We start from the raw sequence: 17,267 nt of genomic DNA, 5'->3' as shown, positions 1-17,267 counted from the left end.
CAGCTTCTGCTTCAGAGCTGTTGCCTGTCTTTCTCTCCAGCCTGACAAGCTTCCTGCAGATGGGCAGCTAACTCTCCCCGTGCCCTCTTCCAAGCTTTGTTTATTACCTACTAAAATTGTAATTAAGGTGCCATGCCCAGCATTCCTTGTCCTCCTTCCCTGGAAGGAAGGTACAGATTGGTTATTGTCATTCCTAATTAAAAAAAAAAATCTAAAATTGCAGATGCCCTCAAATTTGAAATTTTTTGGGTGTCAACATAACTCAAGTTAAAAAAAAAAAAAAGAAAAAGAAAAAAGAAAATCAATATCAAATCAAAATAGGTGAGAACAAAGCAAGGCTCTTACTCTGACCCTAAGATACCACTTCTGGCACCTCTCCTATCCCACGTTGAACCGTCTCGATCAATTACAAGGCTGCTGCTACCAAGGTGATTCTCACCCAGCTCTTCTGTATCCCTCTCATCTGTCAGACCTCAGCTCACATGTCAGCAGCGTTCCATCTATTACCCTATTAAAGCTACTCCGTGCCTCCTCTGGTTAATTCCTGGTATATTAGCCTCTTTGTATTCCTCAAAGAAGTTATAATCTATAATTATCTTGCCAATTTATCTGTTTACTTGCTTATTATTAGTTTCTACCAATACAATTTAAATTGCCCGAGGACAAGAAACTGTGTCTGACTTATACCCCCATTTCCATGGACAGTGCTAGGAATGCACTGGGTGTTTAGAAAACAATTCTTGAATGGTGGAGTGTGACGGGTGAGTGGATGGTTAGCTCTTAAAGGAATACTGCTAAGGGGCTGTGGAGAATGGAAGGGACAGAAAGAGAGAGGGGAACAGGGAAAGGAGAACAGATGTTTAGAGGTTGGATAAAGAAGCATTCACAATACCAGCAGGGAAGTTATTGGCAGGAAAGGAGTAAATGAGCATTCGAATGCTGTACAGCCAGCTCTCAGGGGAACAAGGAAGGGAAGAGTTGTGGGGAGGGACAGAGAAGAAAGCAAGAGAGAGAGAGAGAATGTGCCTTTCAGCACACACCCCTCAACCCCAGCCCTTCTGAAGCCACACAGCAGTGAGGAGAGAGTCTACTCTGATCCCTTACAACAGTTTCTCCGGAGAACTTTCAAGTACACTAAGGAACACTGAACGCTGCACGTTCTTCTCTTTAAAATGAGCAGTTGTTGAGGGGTGATTGAAGAGGAGACCACCATGAACGGGAGTTGGGAAAGGATTGCAGCATTAGCCGTTTTGGATTCTTTTTCTCCTGGGTCTTCTTTTAGCACTTTCAATAGAAAAAGTCTTTGTTCACTCCCCCCAGCCACCCCCAGTACTGTCCTCCCATTTCAACTCAGCCCTCCCATTTATAGGTCATTTCCTCCAGGAGGATTTTCTGAAATCGCTTCCTCCCGTCCTCTAATAGGTCTGCAGAAAGAACTTTCAATCCACCCCTCACCCCCAGCAAACCTGGGGATGGAGACACTTTATCTGTCTTATTCCACTCCCTAATTTAGTAATGATAGATTTGGGGTGGTGATGAATATACTTTACCTGGCTTATCGCACTTTCTAAGGGCAGGAACTGTGACTTGTTCTATGATCATTCTCCCAAACACCTCTTCATGACTACCTCCCCTCCTTGAAGGCTTAGAGACTTTTTTAAAAAGATGAGATGTTACTGATAGAGAGGAAAGACAGACTGGGGCATAAACAAAAGGAGTGAAGAGCAAAACCCAGGAAGGAGAAGGAAAAAGAAGGGGCCTGTCTGACTTCTAACACTCCTCAGTAGCAAGCAGAGGTACTGTGCTGTAACACAGAGACATAAGTAGGCATCCCGGAAGGGGTAGGAGCAGTTGTGTAGGAGGCACCTGCCTTAAGGAGGGGCGGGTTTCTGTTATAGTCAACTGGAGCAAGCCAAGCCAACACACACACACACACACACACACACACATTCACCTCCACTCTCCGTTTATGGTCATACAATGAACTCTGGGGAGGATCAGAGATCATTAATAAGGTAAACTCATTAGGGCATCTCGAGAGGAAGGGAGGAAGTCTTGAGAGGTAAAATGTTCCTGGCAGAGTCCAGGCCCAAATGCCTTTTCCTTTACCCATATCCTAAAAGCATCAGGCGTGAACATTTGGAAACCAGGCTGTGAAGGCTGAGAAAGTCCTCACTGCCTGGCTATAGAAGGGAAGCAACAGCTAGTTGTGTGCTTCTGCAGCAGAATGAAATTCCAGGTCTTCTATCACCCAAGGATTCTCCAGCTCCACCCCTGACACCGAGGAAGGACTGCTGCTTGATAAGACTGGCTTTGTCTGCCACTTAGATGGGAGAAGTAGTCATTCAAAGGAGGGTCTTCTCACTTTGCCCAATCAACAATGAGTAATCCAACCACTGAGTAGAGACGTTGAGACACTGTGCTGGGCGTTGGGCCAGGTGTGTGTCAGGCAGTCGTGAACATCAGGGTTACACTCCTGCTCCTGTGGGGCAGGAGGAGAGAAAAGTTGGATAGAAGTAAAAACAGGTAAACAAGGTATTGGAGACCAAGATAAAGATGGTGGAGATAAAAATTTTAAAAGGTAATTAATTCCTTTGAGAAAACGACTTGGAATGTACATGGTATTGAGGCTGGATATACAGGTCAGTGGGTAAGAGAACTTATTGCTGCTGTAGTGGATAGAATTTGGTTCCCACCAGGGTCCTATAACTCCAGATCCAGGGGATCAAACAGCCTCTAGTTTCTGTGCACCTGTGAATATGTGCACATAAACTCATGCAGGTATACACATCTACAGGTTAATTTCAAGATAGATAGATAGATAGATAGATAGATAGATAGATAGATAGATAGATAGATAGATAGATGCTAATGAATGGAGCCTTTCTCTGAGGCTAGAGATGTAGCTCAATAATAAAATTACTTACCCAGCAGGTGTGAGGCCATGGCCTCCATCCATAACACTGGAAAACGAGAGTTCTCTCTGACTATGTTGCCTTTGTGTTGAGACAGGAATGAGGTGACAGGGGGTGACATTCGAAGCTTGCTCTAAAGTGAAGGAACAGTAAGTGTTGAGACTGTACATCTAGATCAGTCTTGGAACATTCAAGGAACAGGAAACTGAAAGGCACTGCAGCCAGAGCAGGAGAAACAAAGCAGAAGGGGCGTGTCTACTGCAGACTCATGATGCAAGACATCACACTAGAGCCTGAAAGCTGCTGATGTCTGTCCCTCATGTCCACAGGTTCTGCGTCATTGGTTGGAGGTGTCACCTAGGGAATCAGAAATTTAAGTTTCTCTGGTGGTTTCAATGTCCAAGCAAAGCTATGGTAGCACTGTCCAAAGAAAACCTTGAGGGTCATGGCAAAGGCACTTGGACTGAGGGGACTCGGAAGTGTTTTTCTAGTACTCCAGACCCACCTCCAGGGGGGGAAAGCTCTGTAAAGAGATGTTCAAGGTAGAAATAGAGTCAAGGGCTGGAGAGATTGCCCAATGGTTAGAGCACCAACTGCTCTTCCAGAGGTCCTGAGTTCAATTCCCAGCAACCACATGGTGGCTCACAACCTCTGTAATGAGATCTGATGTCCCCTTCTGGAGTGTCTGATGATAGCTACAGTATACTTACACACATACATAAATAAATAAATCTTTAAAAAAATAGTCAATGTAATCAAATAATCCAGCTGAACATAGCGACACATGCCTTTAATGCCCCACTTAAGAGGCAGCAACAAGCTGATTCTTTGTGAGTTCAAGGTCAGCATGCTTTACATAGGTAGAAACATAGTAAGACCCTGTTTTACCAAAAAAAAAAAAAAAAAAAAAAAAAAAAGAAGAAGAAGAGGAAGAGAACAGAAGACAAAAAGGAACTAACAAGGCAGTAAGGAAAAACAGTAAAATCCAGATAATCAGAATAAAACAGGACATAGTGTAGTGTGATGTCACATACCAGTGATCCTAGCATTCAGCTAAGTCTGTGGTAAGATTTCAAGTTTGAGGCTAATATGAGCTACATAGCAAATTTAGGTCAGCCTGAGGCTACATAGAAAGACTATGTCTCAACAAAATAAAGTCAACAGTAACAAACACACAGATACAGACCAGAAGGCAGGAGACAAGGAGAAAGGACCAGCATGTGTATTAATTTCTCACAGCTTCTGCAATAAACTTACCACAAAGTTTACTGTTTTTTAACACACATGATTGTTTCATTGTTATTGCACTACTGGGGATAAAGCCCAGAGCCTTGTGCATGTAAGGAAAGCACTGTACCACTGAGCCACATTCCTAGCTCTCATAAATATATGCCACATGTGTGGGTGGCCAGAAGACCCGAAGACCTGAAGTTATACATGGTTGTGAGTCATGTGGGTTCTGGAAGAGTAGCAGATACCTTTAACTGTGCAATCATCTCTCCATCCCCACATTTGCTGTCTTTTAATCCTTTAGTTCATTTGTCTGGGGTAAAATTTAAGGTCTCAGCAGGACATGGCTCCTGCTGGATCAATGAGTGGGTAATCCATTCTCTTAGTTTTTGCCACTTCTTGAGGTTCCGATACTTCCTTGCTTCATGGCTCCCTTCCTCAGTTGTCAGTGCTTGCAATGTATGGGAGCTGGAGAGATGGTGTGTGTCTCCATTCACCACTGCTGTGGTGAAACACCATGACCTAACAACAACTTGGGGGGAAAGGGTTTATTTTGCCCACACTTCCATATAACAAACAGTTCATCATCAAAATCAGGGAGGACAGGAACCTGAGCAGGACAGGAACCTTGAGGCAGGAGCTGATGCAGAGGCCATGGAGGAGGGCTGCTTACTTGCTTTTTATGGGTTCTTTCACCTGATTTCTTGTAGAACCCAAGCCCAACTCCCTCATGTGGAGGCCTCTGTTGCTGTAAATATTAAAAAGGATGGCTTAACTTTTTAATGACCCTCCCCCCGCCTCCCCTCCCCCACTGGCAATCTCACTCCATGGATGCCACTCTAGTATGGAGCTGAGCGCAAGGACTCTGTCACTTGGTCCATAAGCTACACTCTCCACGAGATTCCCTTCCCAGGCGGTTTACTCTGCCTGCCCTGGTACTTCTGTCCTGGGTGCATATGACCACCCCAGCGTGTTTCTTTCCACTACTGCCCAGCACAAACATTACTCCAAAGCCAGGTAGCTTTTCCTGGTTGTTTTATATACTAAATTCTCAATCCACAAACCCTCTACACAATATGATTATATCCAATAGACAAAGATACAAACTGCCCTTCTATATGAGATAAAAGACCTACATAATTCCTTGAAATATTCATATCTGTCTAACGCCAATCAAGTTCACCTGGATCCAGCTCAACCTTCTTGAGCTCCGTCTTGATTTTTTTTTCTTTTCTCTCTGCCCCCTCCCCCGTTTTTCTACCTTTACTCTGCCTACCTCTCCACTGTCCAATCATGTATCACCTCAACATCAATCTACAGGCCTCTTCCTCATGGATCACAAATCATGAAAATGCCCTACAGGTTTGCCTACAGCAAATCTTTTTTTTTTTTTTTTGTCTTTATAATTAGGATTTATTATTTCTCTTGTTATCTTATTAGTCTTACCAATATTACACAGTATGTTTAACACAAAAACTATTAATGCTAAGTAAACATTTTTTCCAGTTTACTTTATATAACAGGAATAAATAGAAGTCTTGAACATTAAATAAAATTACAATGAGCAATGAATTATTAAAAGCAACATTATTTACTGACCATAAATAAAAATAATTATAATCAAAATGAGACTAGACACACTTCTAAATGAGAGCATAGAGATTGCATGTGTGTTGTAAAAATGTTGCTGACCTACGGTGGATTCTTATGGTGGCATTTTCTCAACTGAGGCTCCCTCCTTTCCAACAATTTTAGCTTGTGTCAAGCTGACATAAAATTAGCCAACACAGAGTACTTCTGCAGAGGACCTGAGCTAGGTTCTCAGCAACCACAGTGGGTGATTCACCACTGCCTTTAAGTCCAGCTTCAGGAGATATGATAATCTCTTCTGGCTGCCATGACCTCCCCCCGACCCTGCGTGCTCTCATACAGACACATTCACATCAGTAAAAGTATAAAGAAATATACTTTTAATATACATATACATACATATACACATACACACACATATTTACATCATATACATCATATACATATACATCATATACGTATTCATATACATACACAAATACATATGCCAGCAATATTGGTCTGAGAACTTCTTGAGCTTCTCTCCACTTTTAAGAATGCTTGTGGTTATAGTGGATGCACCTACGTACTCCAGAACAGTCTTCCTACTTTAAACTCCACCGATTATCAAACATAGTACAACCTCAAATTAATTCTCCATTTCTGAGAAAAGCAGTGTCCCCAGTTTCTAGGAATTAGGATGAAGTGTCTTCTTGTGTGGCATGGTACCATTCTACCTGCATAGAAATGTATCTTTTGCAAGGCAGATTTAGATCATGTTTTTGTTGTTGTTTTTGAGAGAGAGAAAGTTCCAAGTTGGCATGGAACTCGTGGCAACCCTTTTGCCTCATGCTCCCCAGTTCTGGGATTGCAGGTGTGCACCATCACACCCAGCCTCAAATTTTGCTGGTGCATTTTGATGTTGAGCTGGGAGGTTTGTAACTTGTTTGTGGAGGTTTGTTTGTCACTGTGCCACATTTAAGTGCCTCTCTGGTAACTGTGGGGGAGGAAGAAGGGTGCCTGGAGGGGGTGCCCAATAAAGTGCTCTCTGTGAAGCCCCGATGCCTTGTTTGTTTTGTCATTGTCATCAACAATAAAACTAATGACAAGGTCCCTCTCTGGATGTGTTTGGTTGAATGTTCGTCTGTCCCTCAACAACCTGCTGATGTTCAATGTCACCAGACCCCTGTGATATGTTTGTGATGCCTGCTTGTATGATTCTGTAGGCTTATGCATACTGGAGTTGAGCATCAATGATCATGGGACATAGGCGACAGTACATGTGGTCACGTGTGGGGACAAACAGAAGTTTTTTCAGAACTCCCCAAATGTATCCAGGGAGAGAGGCCTGGAAAAGAGAAAGGGGAGCTAGAAAGAAGAGAATAGGGAGAGAGAGGAGAGGAGGAAGAGGTGGTGATGGAGGTGAGATAAGGGTACAAGGAAAGATCAGAAAAGAAGGCAGAAGGGAGCTCCCAGGACCTGCCATTTAAATTAAAAAATAAACAAACAAACAAAAAACCAAACCAAAACAGGTAAGATGATTCCCTTCTCTAGCATAGTCAGAAGAGATAGGTATGGTCCACTTTTGATGATCCAGGTACAAAGAAAACCAGAACAAAAAAGTCGAAAATAACAAAGGAAAAAGATAGAGAACATGGAAACCAGAGGGGGAGTGGAGTGGGGGTGCAGAGCCTGAACTTGAGAGGCAGGAGTGTGTAGGCGCCTGCTTCCAGCTCTACTTCCAAAGCCTGCCTTGTCCCCAGACCTTAATAGGCAAGGCAGGAAGATGGAAGGCAGAGAGGCGCCAGGAGTGACAACCACACGCCAACACTCAGAGGCCCGCCAAAGCCATACAGTCCAGGACCAAAACTTCCGGGGTCCCCAACCCCCAGATGTAGGTGTGCCAGCCACCTGGGATGACTCATGCTCTGGCAATGTGGGCATGCATGCCAAGAGCGAGCCTGGGCATCCTGCCCACCAGAAGCACACCACAGGCCAAGGGGGAGATTCACGTTCTTCAGGGACTCACTCACGGGGGCTACCAAACCCAACATTGCCACCTTGCCTACAGCGCGTGCCCTGGTGCTCACCTCCTAGGTTCTAGAACCTAGGTGTCTCAGTCTCCACACCCTGCTCCCCCAAACCCTACTAGGGAAGCGGGAGAACCAGATGAGGCATTACGCAAGGTCTGCTGTTTACCTCCTGAGCCGGGCCTCCTCCCTCCCTATAAAACCTGACGTGGTGAGGAGACGCTCTGAGTCCGCTCTGGCTAACCGAGGCAGCCCCGGAGAGGGTTAGATAGAAGGAGCGAAGTGAATGAGGGAGGCGCAGCAAGGGGCGTCGAGTCAGCACGCAGTGGGCGTGATTCGCCATTTGCGAGCTCGGGGGCGGCTACGGACTAGGGTGCGTCGGGACCCCTGCTTTCCATGGAGGCTCCCGAGCTGGGCCCGGGGTTGGTGGAGCGTCTGGAGCAGCTGGCGACGTGTCCGCTGTGCGGGGGCCCCTTCGAGGACCCAGTCCTGCTGGCGTGCGAGCACAGTTTCTGCCGTGCGTGCTTGGCGCGCTGCTGGGGGGCCCCGGCGGCGGCCGGCTCGGAGGCGGCGCCCCCTTCTTGCCCCTCCTGTGGCCAGCCGTGCCCCAGACGCAGCCTGAGGTCCAACGTGCGGCTGGCAGTGGAGGTGCGCATCAGCCGCGGGCTGCGTGAGAAACTGGCGGAGCCCGGGGCCCGGACCGGGAGGAGACGCGGCGGCCGCATCCCCACCATGGGCTGTCTGGATCCCCAAGGAGAGGTAAGATGATAGGCCTTCAAGGGTTCTGGTTGTTGGTGAAGAAGAGGTTTGTGTGTGTCCCAGCAAAGGTGGGAACCGTGCTTTTCGCTCTAAAGCCCAAATGGAAATGTAGATAGCAGACGGCTTGGCATCGGGGAAAGCGGAGGCAGGAGGATTACTCAAGTTCGGTTTGGTTTAGAACATAGGGAGTTATAGTTCAGAAATGGATACATAGAAAAGAGAAAGGAATTTTAGATAAGAATTTTAAGAAAGGGAGGGGGAAGGGGAAGGAGAAGGAGGGAGAATGGCTGGCCAAGTCTTGAGTGAGTAGTTTGAAAAAGGTCGGTCGCGGGAGGAGGAGGCTGGATAGAGTTTTGTCAGAGCTGGTGGGGAAAGGTTGTAGAGGCAGAAACATGCTGGTGGCATTTAGAACGCTGAGCCTCCTAGAGACATCAGAAGCCTCCTGAAGAGCCAGGGTTAGAGCCAGAAGGGGAGTGGGATGCAGACACCCGGGTTAGAGAAAGGAGGAACCCAGGGAGGGTAGAGGAGATAGGACCAATGACCAGGGAATCACTAGAGCCAAGGTTGACACTGGGTGCAGAAAAAGCACACGTGGAGGGGTGGGATATTAGACTGGTGTGTGTGTGTGTGTGTGTGTGTGCACGCGCGTGCGCACGCGTGTAAGTAATCCAAATGCCCCAAGTGAGGCAGGGGTTCCACTAACAAGCCCTAGCCGAACTGTGGGTTGTTATTGTTCTCAGCTCCTCCCAGATCCCCAGGCACGGGCGGAAACGGATGGAGGCTAGGTCCGGGTGAACAGCTGGCAGGCCTCTTGCTAGTGTCCACGTTGCAGCCATAAAGTTTTCCACTAGGCCCTTCCTGAGCCCCTTGGATATCAATCACTCCTATTCTTTATCGGTTTCTCGAGACCATCCATCTGGCTCTCTCCCCCTTAGCAGACCTCCTGCCCCGTCTGGCTTCCGCCCTATGAAGGCTTCACAGACCTAATTAGTCTAAGTGTAATTGCCGTCCTCTCTTCTCCTTCCTGCCATCCTCTCTGGGCATCAGAAAAGAGGAGGAAACCCAGTGTTTGGAGGGGAGAGAATCAAGCGCCCTCTTCTGGCCGCCATGGCTTGCTACAAAATCTATATAGTGCCTCTTGGGACACTTCTGACTTCAGGAGCCTGAGGGTACAGAGACACAATAAAACAGCCCAATAAACGCCACAGAGCTTTTTAAGACGAGAAGGAAAGCAGCTTTATTGTTAGGTTTTTATATAACGACTCTTCACTCAAGGAATATGGGCGTGTGTTCCCTTTTTGTGGTGAAGGGGTGGACATTTGTCTGGAATACACTCCGGAAACTAGAAAGGGACAGCGCTACCGACAGAGAGGATAGAGAGCGTGGGCCTAGGGAGATTAAACAAGGGGTAAGACGTAGTTATGTTGAGGCTGTGGAAGGATGGAGAAAACAAGTCTGGATGAAGCTAGGAGTGAGGCCATGAAAGGAGAGGGGAGAGCCAAAGAGATAAATGGAGCAGAGAGGGGCAGGGGTGGGGTGGGGGTGTTGGGGCGTGGTTTTAAAAGGTGGGAGGGTATCAAGCAGTCAGAGCTCACCTGAGGTGGAGGGAAGGATGTCTCACAGTATGAAACTCACACCCATGTTTTTCTTCTGCCCGCACCAGGATATGAGGAAGACGTGGAGACGGTGAGTTCCATTTTTTTTTTTTTTTTTTGTTTTGTTTTTGTTTCTTCCTTTCCACTACCTATAGCCATAGCTATGACCTTCTCTGCAGGCCCATATCTTTACCTTCACTTACCAACAGTTTTTCTGGAGTGTAACCTCACCTGTTTCTGTGAAAAGTGTGTGGGTTGGGAGTTCGGATCATCTGAAGCAGCATCGAAAGACAGGAAAGCTATTAACTCCCCAACCCTTCCTTCATCTGTCCAGATTTGACGTCCCAGCACTCAAGTCATCTAACTCAGAGGATGATCTCCCTGAAGATTACCCCGTGGTAAAAAACATGCTTCACAGACTGACAGGTGAGGAGCCGGGTGATCGTCTCCTATGCTCTGCTTGCTTCCTCTTAGCTCTTGAAAATGCTCAAGTCTCCTTTGGTATCAGTTTTCACTTCCTGTGGCCGGAATAATGGAGGGTCACAAATAGGTCAGTGGCTTGAACAACAAAGTCCGAGGGCTAAATAGAAATCCGTTCCATGCTCTCTCCTGGCTTCTGGAAGCCTCAGCACTTCCTTGGTCCACAGATGGTCTTACCTGGGCTTCCTCCTAGGTGCCTGTCTCTATGTGCAAGTGTCTTCTCTCTCTTTTAAGGTAGAAGTTATACTGCATCAAAGCCCACTGTAATATTCTCTCTCTCTCTCTCTCTTTTTTTTTTTTTTTACCTGATTACCTTTGTGAAAATCCTTTTCCCGCATAGGGCAAATTCAGGAAATTGGGGAAAAAAATTGACATACACACACCCCTTTAAAGAGTATCTTTCCATGTATCCCAGACTGGCATGGGCCTCCAGTCCCTCTGTCTTTGCCTCTAATGTTCTGGGGCTATGCCGATATAACTCCACGCCTGGACAGGAGGCACAGTGTAACCCGGAAAATATCCTTAATTCCTTAGATCTCAGCCACATTCCTTCATGCTTTTGTGTACCTCCAGACAGTTCAAGATCAGTCTCAGGAGTCCCTGCTTCCACCCACTCCCATTCTTGGAAAGGGGTCAAGACTCCAGCATCTCCTCTACCCCTTCTGTGTGCATTCCCAAGGTAGCTCTCCAGGTGTTCTACCCCTTAATCACCCCTCCCTCCTACTTAATCCAAATTGCTTCTAGCTCCTAATCCAGAAGTATTTCCTTAAAGCACCCCATACCTACAAGGCCAGAGACTCTTTCTGGTCCCTTCGGCAATCTCTGTATCTCTTCTGACCACACCTCCTATAGAAATGGGCCTGTCCCGGTGAGGGTGAAAGGGCTGGTTTTACTGGATACCTGGGATTCCTCTCTTTGCCCTTCCTTTAGCCACTCTGGTTCCTATCCGGTATGGTCTCTCTCAGGTATCAGTCTCTCTCAGTAGTCTTGTTGACCTGGCTCCCATACCCCACTCATTCGGAAGAGTCAGGGCTTTGGTTTTGTTGTTGTTGAGACAGGGTCTTTACTATATAGTCCTAACTGACCTGGAACTTGCTGTGCAGGCTGGCCTCAAACTCACAGAATTCTGCCCTCTTTGCCTCCCGAGTGCTGGGATTAAAGCCACCACAGATGGCTTGCAGATTCAAGTATTAGTCCTAATTCTCCCTTCTGCAGCTGACCTGACGCTCGACCCTCGCACTGCACACCGTGATCTGCTCATCTCCTCTGACTGCCGCGGCGTGAGCCTGGCTCCACCCGGAACTCCTGCGCCGCTGGACAGCCCCGCGCGCTTTGATCAGCTCCAGGCTGTGTTGGGTGCGCAGGGCTTTGCGTCAGGCCGCCACTGCTGGGAGGTAGAGACCGCGGAAGACAAGTCCTTCAGAGACTCTACGGCGAAGGACGAGAACGCAGGAGAGAGCTGCTACGCCGTGGGCGCTGCCGGGGAGTCCGTGACGCGCAAGGGCCTCATCAAGCTGTGCCCATCGGAGGCTGTATGGGCCGTGGAGGGCCGCGGCGGCCGCTTGTGGGCGCTCACGGCCCCAGAGCCCACTCTGTTAGGTGGCGCCAGGCCCCCGCCGCAGCGCATTCGTGTGGACTTGGACTGGGAGCGGGGTCGGGTGGCCTTCTATGACGGCCGTTCATTGGACTTGCTCTTCGCCTTCCAGGCACCGGGCTCCCTCGGGGAGCGTGTTTTCCCGCTGCTCTGCACTTGTGATCCCCGCGCCCCGTTGCGTATCGTGCCTGGAGAAGCCTGAGCTTCAGGCCTCTAGCGCCTACCCTAGCCTAGTCCGGATAGCCTCCAGGATAATTCTTTCTGGTGCAGAAATCCCCACTTATTCCAGTGCCTTTGTCTGTGCACCTATTGGAGCAGGAGTATTAATAAGCACCCTTTGCCCACTCACATTCTTTCTCCCAAATCAAAACATCAACTGGCTTGTACATCCGTGCCTTAAGCCAGTCTGGACCTGAGTCTCTGTGACCTAAGACCTTTTTCTTGAGTCCGCTTTCTGTACCGTCAGTGTTGAGAAACAGTTCCAATTTACCTCTAGTCCCAAAAGGTTCAGGGCCTGATCCGCAGCAGGAAGGCTGGATTCTCCTCTAAATAAAAAAAGTTCTCCTAAAACAAGACACTTAACTCAGCCTAAGCCACTCAGCTCAGACCTGAAGCTTAAAACATAAATTTTGGGGTGTGTATGCAAGCCAGTCTACCTTATTCGTGACTGTTTCTTATGCTTGTGACCTTTTGCCATTGAACACCCTCTTGTGACTTTATCTTGCACATAAAAAAAAAAAAACAAAAAAACAAAAAAACACTAATGGTGCTACCTCCCTTCTCAACCTGGGGGCAACTCAGGCACCCCAAACCTTCTGTATAATCTCCCATCCCTTATGTATAAATGGGCCTATATTTAACACATTGTGCAATGTTGGGTTATTTATTTTGTGCATCTGTGGTAATAAATGAGATCTAAGTGGTTCCATGGGCTTTGCTGATTTCTGCACTGTGCACAGTTAGAGGCCTAGAGGACAATACCCAGACCCCAGACACCTGGGTAGGAAAGGGTAGGAGTGTACTGCAGGGGCCTGTCCCCTCATCTCTTTGCTTTCCCCCTCTTTCCTTTTAGGGACCCAGGCCCCTAGGACACCGATGCTTGAAGCTCAAAAAAATGAAAGGCTGAGAAAATCATTGGCTCTAGGTCAGCGGCCAGCCTTGTCAGAAATGTTATATTCAAGACATGACTATTTTTGGTTCCACTTCCCATTAGAGGTGTGAATGACAAAGACCTCTCCTAACTCCTGTGGAGGGTCAGAATGGGTAAAAGGAGCGCAAGAGCCAGGGAGCCCTGTGGTCTTCCAACAACCTGACATGCCACAGGCAAGAACTAAGATTTAGGGAAACTGCCTCAATGGAAGAACCATAAGCCAGGATTAATATGCAGAGCTGGGGTGCAAGATTGCCTGGAATTTGATTGGGGCCCTGGCAGTGAAAGCTGGGACAGTTGAAAACCCAGTTTAAGTGCTTGGGACTCAAGCTGAGGGTGCAGGTGGCCAAGATAACTGGATCCCAGGACAGGTAGTTTGGCAGTGAGAACAAAAGGGATAAACTGGGACCAAGATACCTGGATCCCAGGCATGGGGGCAAACTAGGGAAGAAGGGACTGGGAGAACCCAGAAGCCTGGTTTCTGGAACAGCAGCAAGTCAGAATTACAGGATCTGTATCCACCCTCCTCTCCCTCCTCTCTATCAGGCAAAAGAGGGAAGGAGGAGGTAGGAGAAGGGACCAGACCATGGGTAGAGTCCCCATGTCAGATGGATACATTTGGGGCCAGGCAGACATATGAATGGTGAGAGGGATTTAGTGCTGCATAGGTCCTGGAGGGGGCTGAGAGGGATCAGGAGGCTGTGGAGGAGTGGTTGGGGTGGGTCCTGGGGTTGTAGGACGCCGTCCTTTTCGGTGACCCCGTACACAGTGCGTATGACCACACCCTTCCTCTTCATCCTCTTCACTCTCGGTGGAACTCTCACCGAAGGCACGAGGTTTTTCGTAAATACAGCAGCCTGAACAGAGAGGGAGAAATTCAGTTAAGAAGGATGAAGAACAGTCTTCAGTCAGTTTAATTTCCACCAGATCTGTGTGAAAATCCTACTTTCTGGAATCCAGCTGCCATAGCCTCCTCCCACGGGGACCCAGGGACCCATCATGGCTCTTGTCTCTTCAGAGAATTGGAGGCACCTGCCTCCCATTCTGCCATGGCTTGCCCCTAGCCTCACCCCCAGGCCTTGGTACTGAATAGTTTCACACCCACCCATTTTCCTTTCCAACCAAGAACTCAAGAGGCTGTAAAGCATGAGGCAGTGGCCAGGCCCTGCTGGACCACCCACGCTGGACCACCCACACTCACACTTCGATGAGCGGCGCCCCATATGCTCATTGTCCACAGTGTCACTTGACCACTCCACCTTCTTCTCTGGCTTCCGTTTCCGAAGTTTAATAGTTAGGCTCCGATTCTCCTGTAAAGAGGCATGGGCCCATCTAGCTCACTTCCTCTTGACTTTTCCTGTTTCCCATGGAACCTCCTCTTTTGACTTCCCTGGCTCTGTCAGTAACATGCACCATGCCCCTGGAGGAGCCAGGTGCTGGGAGTCAACACAGGACATATATTTAGCCTGTTTGTGGGGAATATGGATTCCTGTTCCCTGTAATCAATAGTATGCAAAGAAGACAATTCTTAACCTAGGGAAGATGCCAGCAAATCTGCAAAGACAACAACCCTCCCTGTTTCATCTTTCTTCCACATCCCCCTCGGGAATGTTATTTCTTTCCTCCCCTGTGACTGGCCTTTGACTACCCTTTTTTCTCCACACATTCATGTTCTCTCTGAAGAGACTGCAGGCATGTGATCTCAGCACTTAGGAGCCTCTGCAACATGGAGAAGCCCTTTTCTTGGGGGTAAAAAGATTAAAAAAGAAAAAGGAGGGATGGGGAGATATCTATGTTGGTAAAGCTCTTTTTATGCAAGCACGAAGACCCGAGTTTGACCTCCCAAAACCAAGGGAACAAAAACAACATCAAAAAAAAGTCAGGTGTGGTGATGGTGGTGTATATTTGTAATTCCAGTATCAGAGAAGTAGAAAGAGGCAGATCTCTTGCCAGCCAGCGTAGCCTATTTGGCCAGCCCTGGGAAAAAAGATTCTGTATCAAAAAAAAAAAAAAAAAAAAAAAAAAAAAAAAAAAAAAAAAGGAAGGAAGAAGAAGAAGAAAAAAAGATAGACCATGCCTGAGAAACAGTTGAGGTTGACTTCGGGCCTATACACACACAGCAAAATAAAACAAATATCCAAAAACCCTCCTCCTACGAAGAAGTCCTTCATTCTTTCTTCTCTCATCTTCAAACTCAGGACTCCCTAATGGTATCCATTTATTCTTTAACATTCTGGCATCTCTGGTAATAATTACTAAACTACTAAGCTCCTTCAAGCCAGACACTATTAAACCCAACGCATCTTTCTCCCTTTGAAAGCAGTCTGTTTTTGCAAAAGTTGTTGGCTCGCTTGCTTCTCTCCTCTCTGATCTGTCAAAATACTACCTTATTTTCTTGTTTCCTCATTCCCTCCGCTTTAACACGCACCCATTCCATGCTTGTCTATTGGTAAGCACTATTGGTAAGTACTCGCTCTGCACGTTTGCCTCCAACATGCTTTCTCAAATGGCGTTTCACTTCCTCCCAGTACCTTCCTTGCTCCTTAATCCGGTTTCCGTTTATTACGTACACAGACCACCTCCCCAAGCCGTAACACCTATTCTCTAATTGTAACTGCAGATTAGACAATTCTTGAGGAGTCACTTGAACCATTTGAGCCGCTCCAAGCATTTCTAGTCCCTTGCGATTTTCCCAGTAAGAATAAACCCCACATGTCCTAGATCCCAAACCCTCTAACTTTCCAAGCCCCTCCCCCTCCCAGTGCCTCCCAGACCCCTAAATCCCCCCTGTCCGCCTTTCTCACGGGCTCGGTTGTCACGGTAACCGTTGTCTCAGTGACGGTCTCACTCAGCCCGGCCCCTGCCTCCGCCATGGCTAAAGCGAAAAGCGAGGAAGCGAGATGAGACACCCTTCCCTTTTTCTGCGCCTCTGAGATCTAAGAGAACCGGTACACGATTCGGAGTAGAGGCCAGGATGCTCTGGCTTCTTAATCTCCCCTACTCCTCCAGGGCCTCTGCGTCCCCACCCCTGGGGGAAAACCTGTCCAACCCCACTTCCGGCCTTCACTTCCGGGTGTGACGCATCCCGCAGAACCTTGTTTCCCTTCCCCAGCCTCGCTTGGGCCAAACCAGGCGTCACCAGATTAGTTCCGCCGTAATGCAATAGTGCGCAGACGCCCAGGTTAGCAGAAGTGATGTCATTGTGGGGTGGGGCCAGGCGCCCAGGGCCTAAGTTCATTGGCCGGTCAACTCTGGGCCGACCGAGCACGGAGGATGAGCTCTATGTGCCCAGGACCCTGATGTATCCCTAAGCCTGGAGGAAAATAGTTGGGACAGGAACTCTAGGCCAAATTCCATTTTATCATTCTATCAAAAAACTCTTTTTTAGTAGCAGGAAATGCACTGAACTCTTCTCCCTGTTTGGAATTTTTCTACTATAATAGGCCCTAAAGATAAAAGTGTGAACACCCAAGACTACCTTTTTGCTCTCCGTTTGAGGAATGCAAAGGCTATGCAGGGGGCAGAGTAACTGGGTTTTGTTTGTTTTTGTATTGGCCTTGTGATGGTTTACATTTATGCTTACTGTGCGAGAGACCAAACGGGAAGGTGGGGGGAGAAAGGCCTCTAATTTGTAAGCTTCTAGCTTTTACAAGCTGTATCCTGGCAGCCCACCTATTTTTTTTTTTGCCAGACATTGAAGACTTTTTTTCTTTTCTTTCCAGACAGGGTTTCTTTGTGTATCCCCGGCCCTTTTTGAACTTGATCTGTAGAACAGGCTGGCTTCGAACTCAGATTTACCCGCTTATGCCTCCCTGAGTGCTGGGATTAAAGGCCTGCACCACCACCACCCAGCTAATTATTCTTTTTTTATTTTTTTGCTTATTCACTGTGCCCCCTCACAAGCACTCCCTCTCACAATCCTTCTCCCACAACCCCTTTTCCTCT

At 47.6% G+C, this 17,267-nt stretch overlaps 2 protein-coding genes across 2 annotated transcripts; one reads left to right on the top strand and one right to left on the bottom strand.

The window, feature by feature from the left end:
- Positions 1-8,140: 8,140 nt before the first annotated feature.
- Positions 8,141-12,374, top strand: RNF39 (ring finger protein 39; the record flags this gene model as incomplete). The annotated part of the gene is made up of 4 exons (XM_080938075.1): positions 8,141-8,503; positions 10,167-10,189; positions 10,433-10,524; positions 11,794-12,374. The coding sequence occupies 4 exons, from the start codon at positions 8,141-8,143 to the stop codon at positions 12,372-12,374; spliced, it is 1,059 nt and encodes a 352-aa protein (XP_080794201.1).
- A 937-nt stretch (positions 12,375-13,311) lies between these two features.
- PPP1R11 (protein phosphatase 1 regulatory inhibitor subunit 11) lies at positions 13,312-16,376 on the bottom strand. Its single transcript, XM_080938099.1, has 3 exons — positions 16,127-16,376; positions 14,524-14,632; positions 13,312-14,179 (listed from the first exon to the last, which is right to left on the bottom strand). Exons 1-3 carry the CDS (start codon positions 16,193-16,195, stop codon positions 13,977-13,979), a joined length of 381 nt encoding a protein of 126 aa, XP_080794225.1. The 5' UTR covers positions 16,196-16,376; the 3' UTR covers positions 13,312-13,976.
- Positions 16,377-17,267: the final 891 nt, after the last annotated feature.

The sequence above is a fragment of the Micromys minutus genome (assembly GCF_963924665.1).
Source record: "Micromys minutus genome assembly, chromosome: 25".
Taxonomy (NCBI): domain Eukaryota; kingdom Metazoa; phylum Chordata; class Mammalia; order Rodentia; family Muridae; genus Micromys; species Micromys minutus.
This window is presented reverse-complemented; position numbering and strand designations above follow the sequence as displayed.

Coding starts and splice junctions, on each gene's coding strand:
- PPP1R11 (XM_080938099.1), bottom strand. CDS start 16,195: ATGGCGGAGGCAGGGGCCGGGCTGAGTGAGACCGTCACTGAGACAACG. Junction 14,633..16,126: donor TTACCGTGACAACCGAGCCC/GTGAGAAAGGCG, acceptor GCCTCTTTACAG/GAGAATCGGAGCCTAACTAT. Junction 14,180..14,523: donor GGGGCGCCGCTCATCGAAGT/GTGAGTGTGGGT, acceptor CTCTCTGTTCAG/GCTGCTGTATTTACGAAAAA.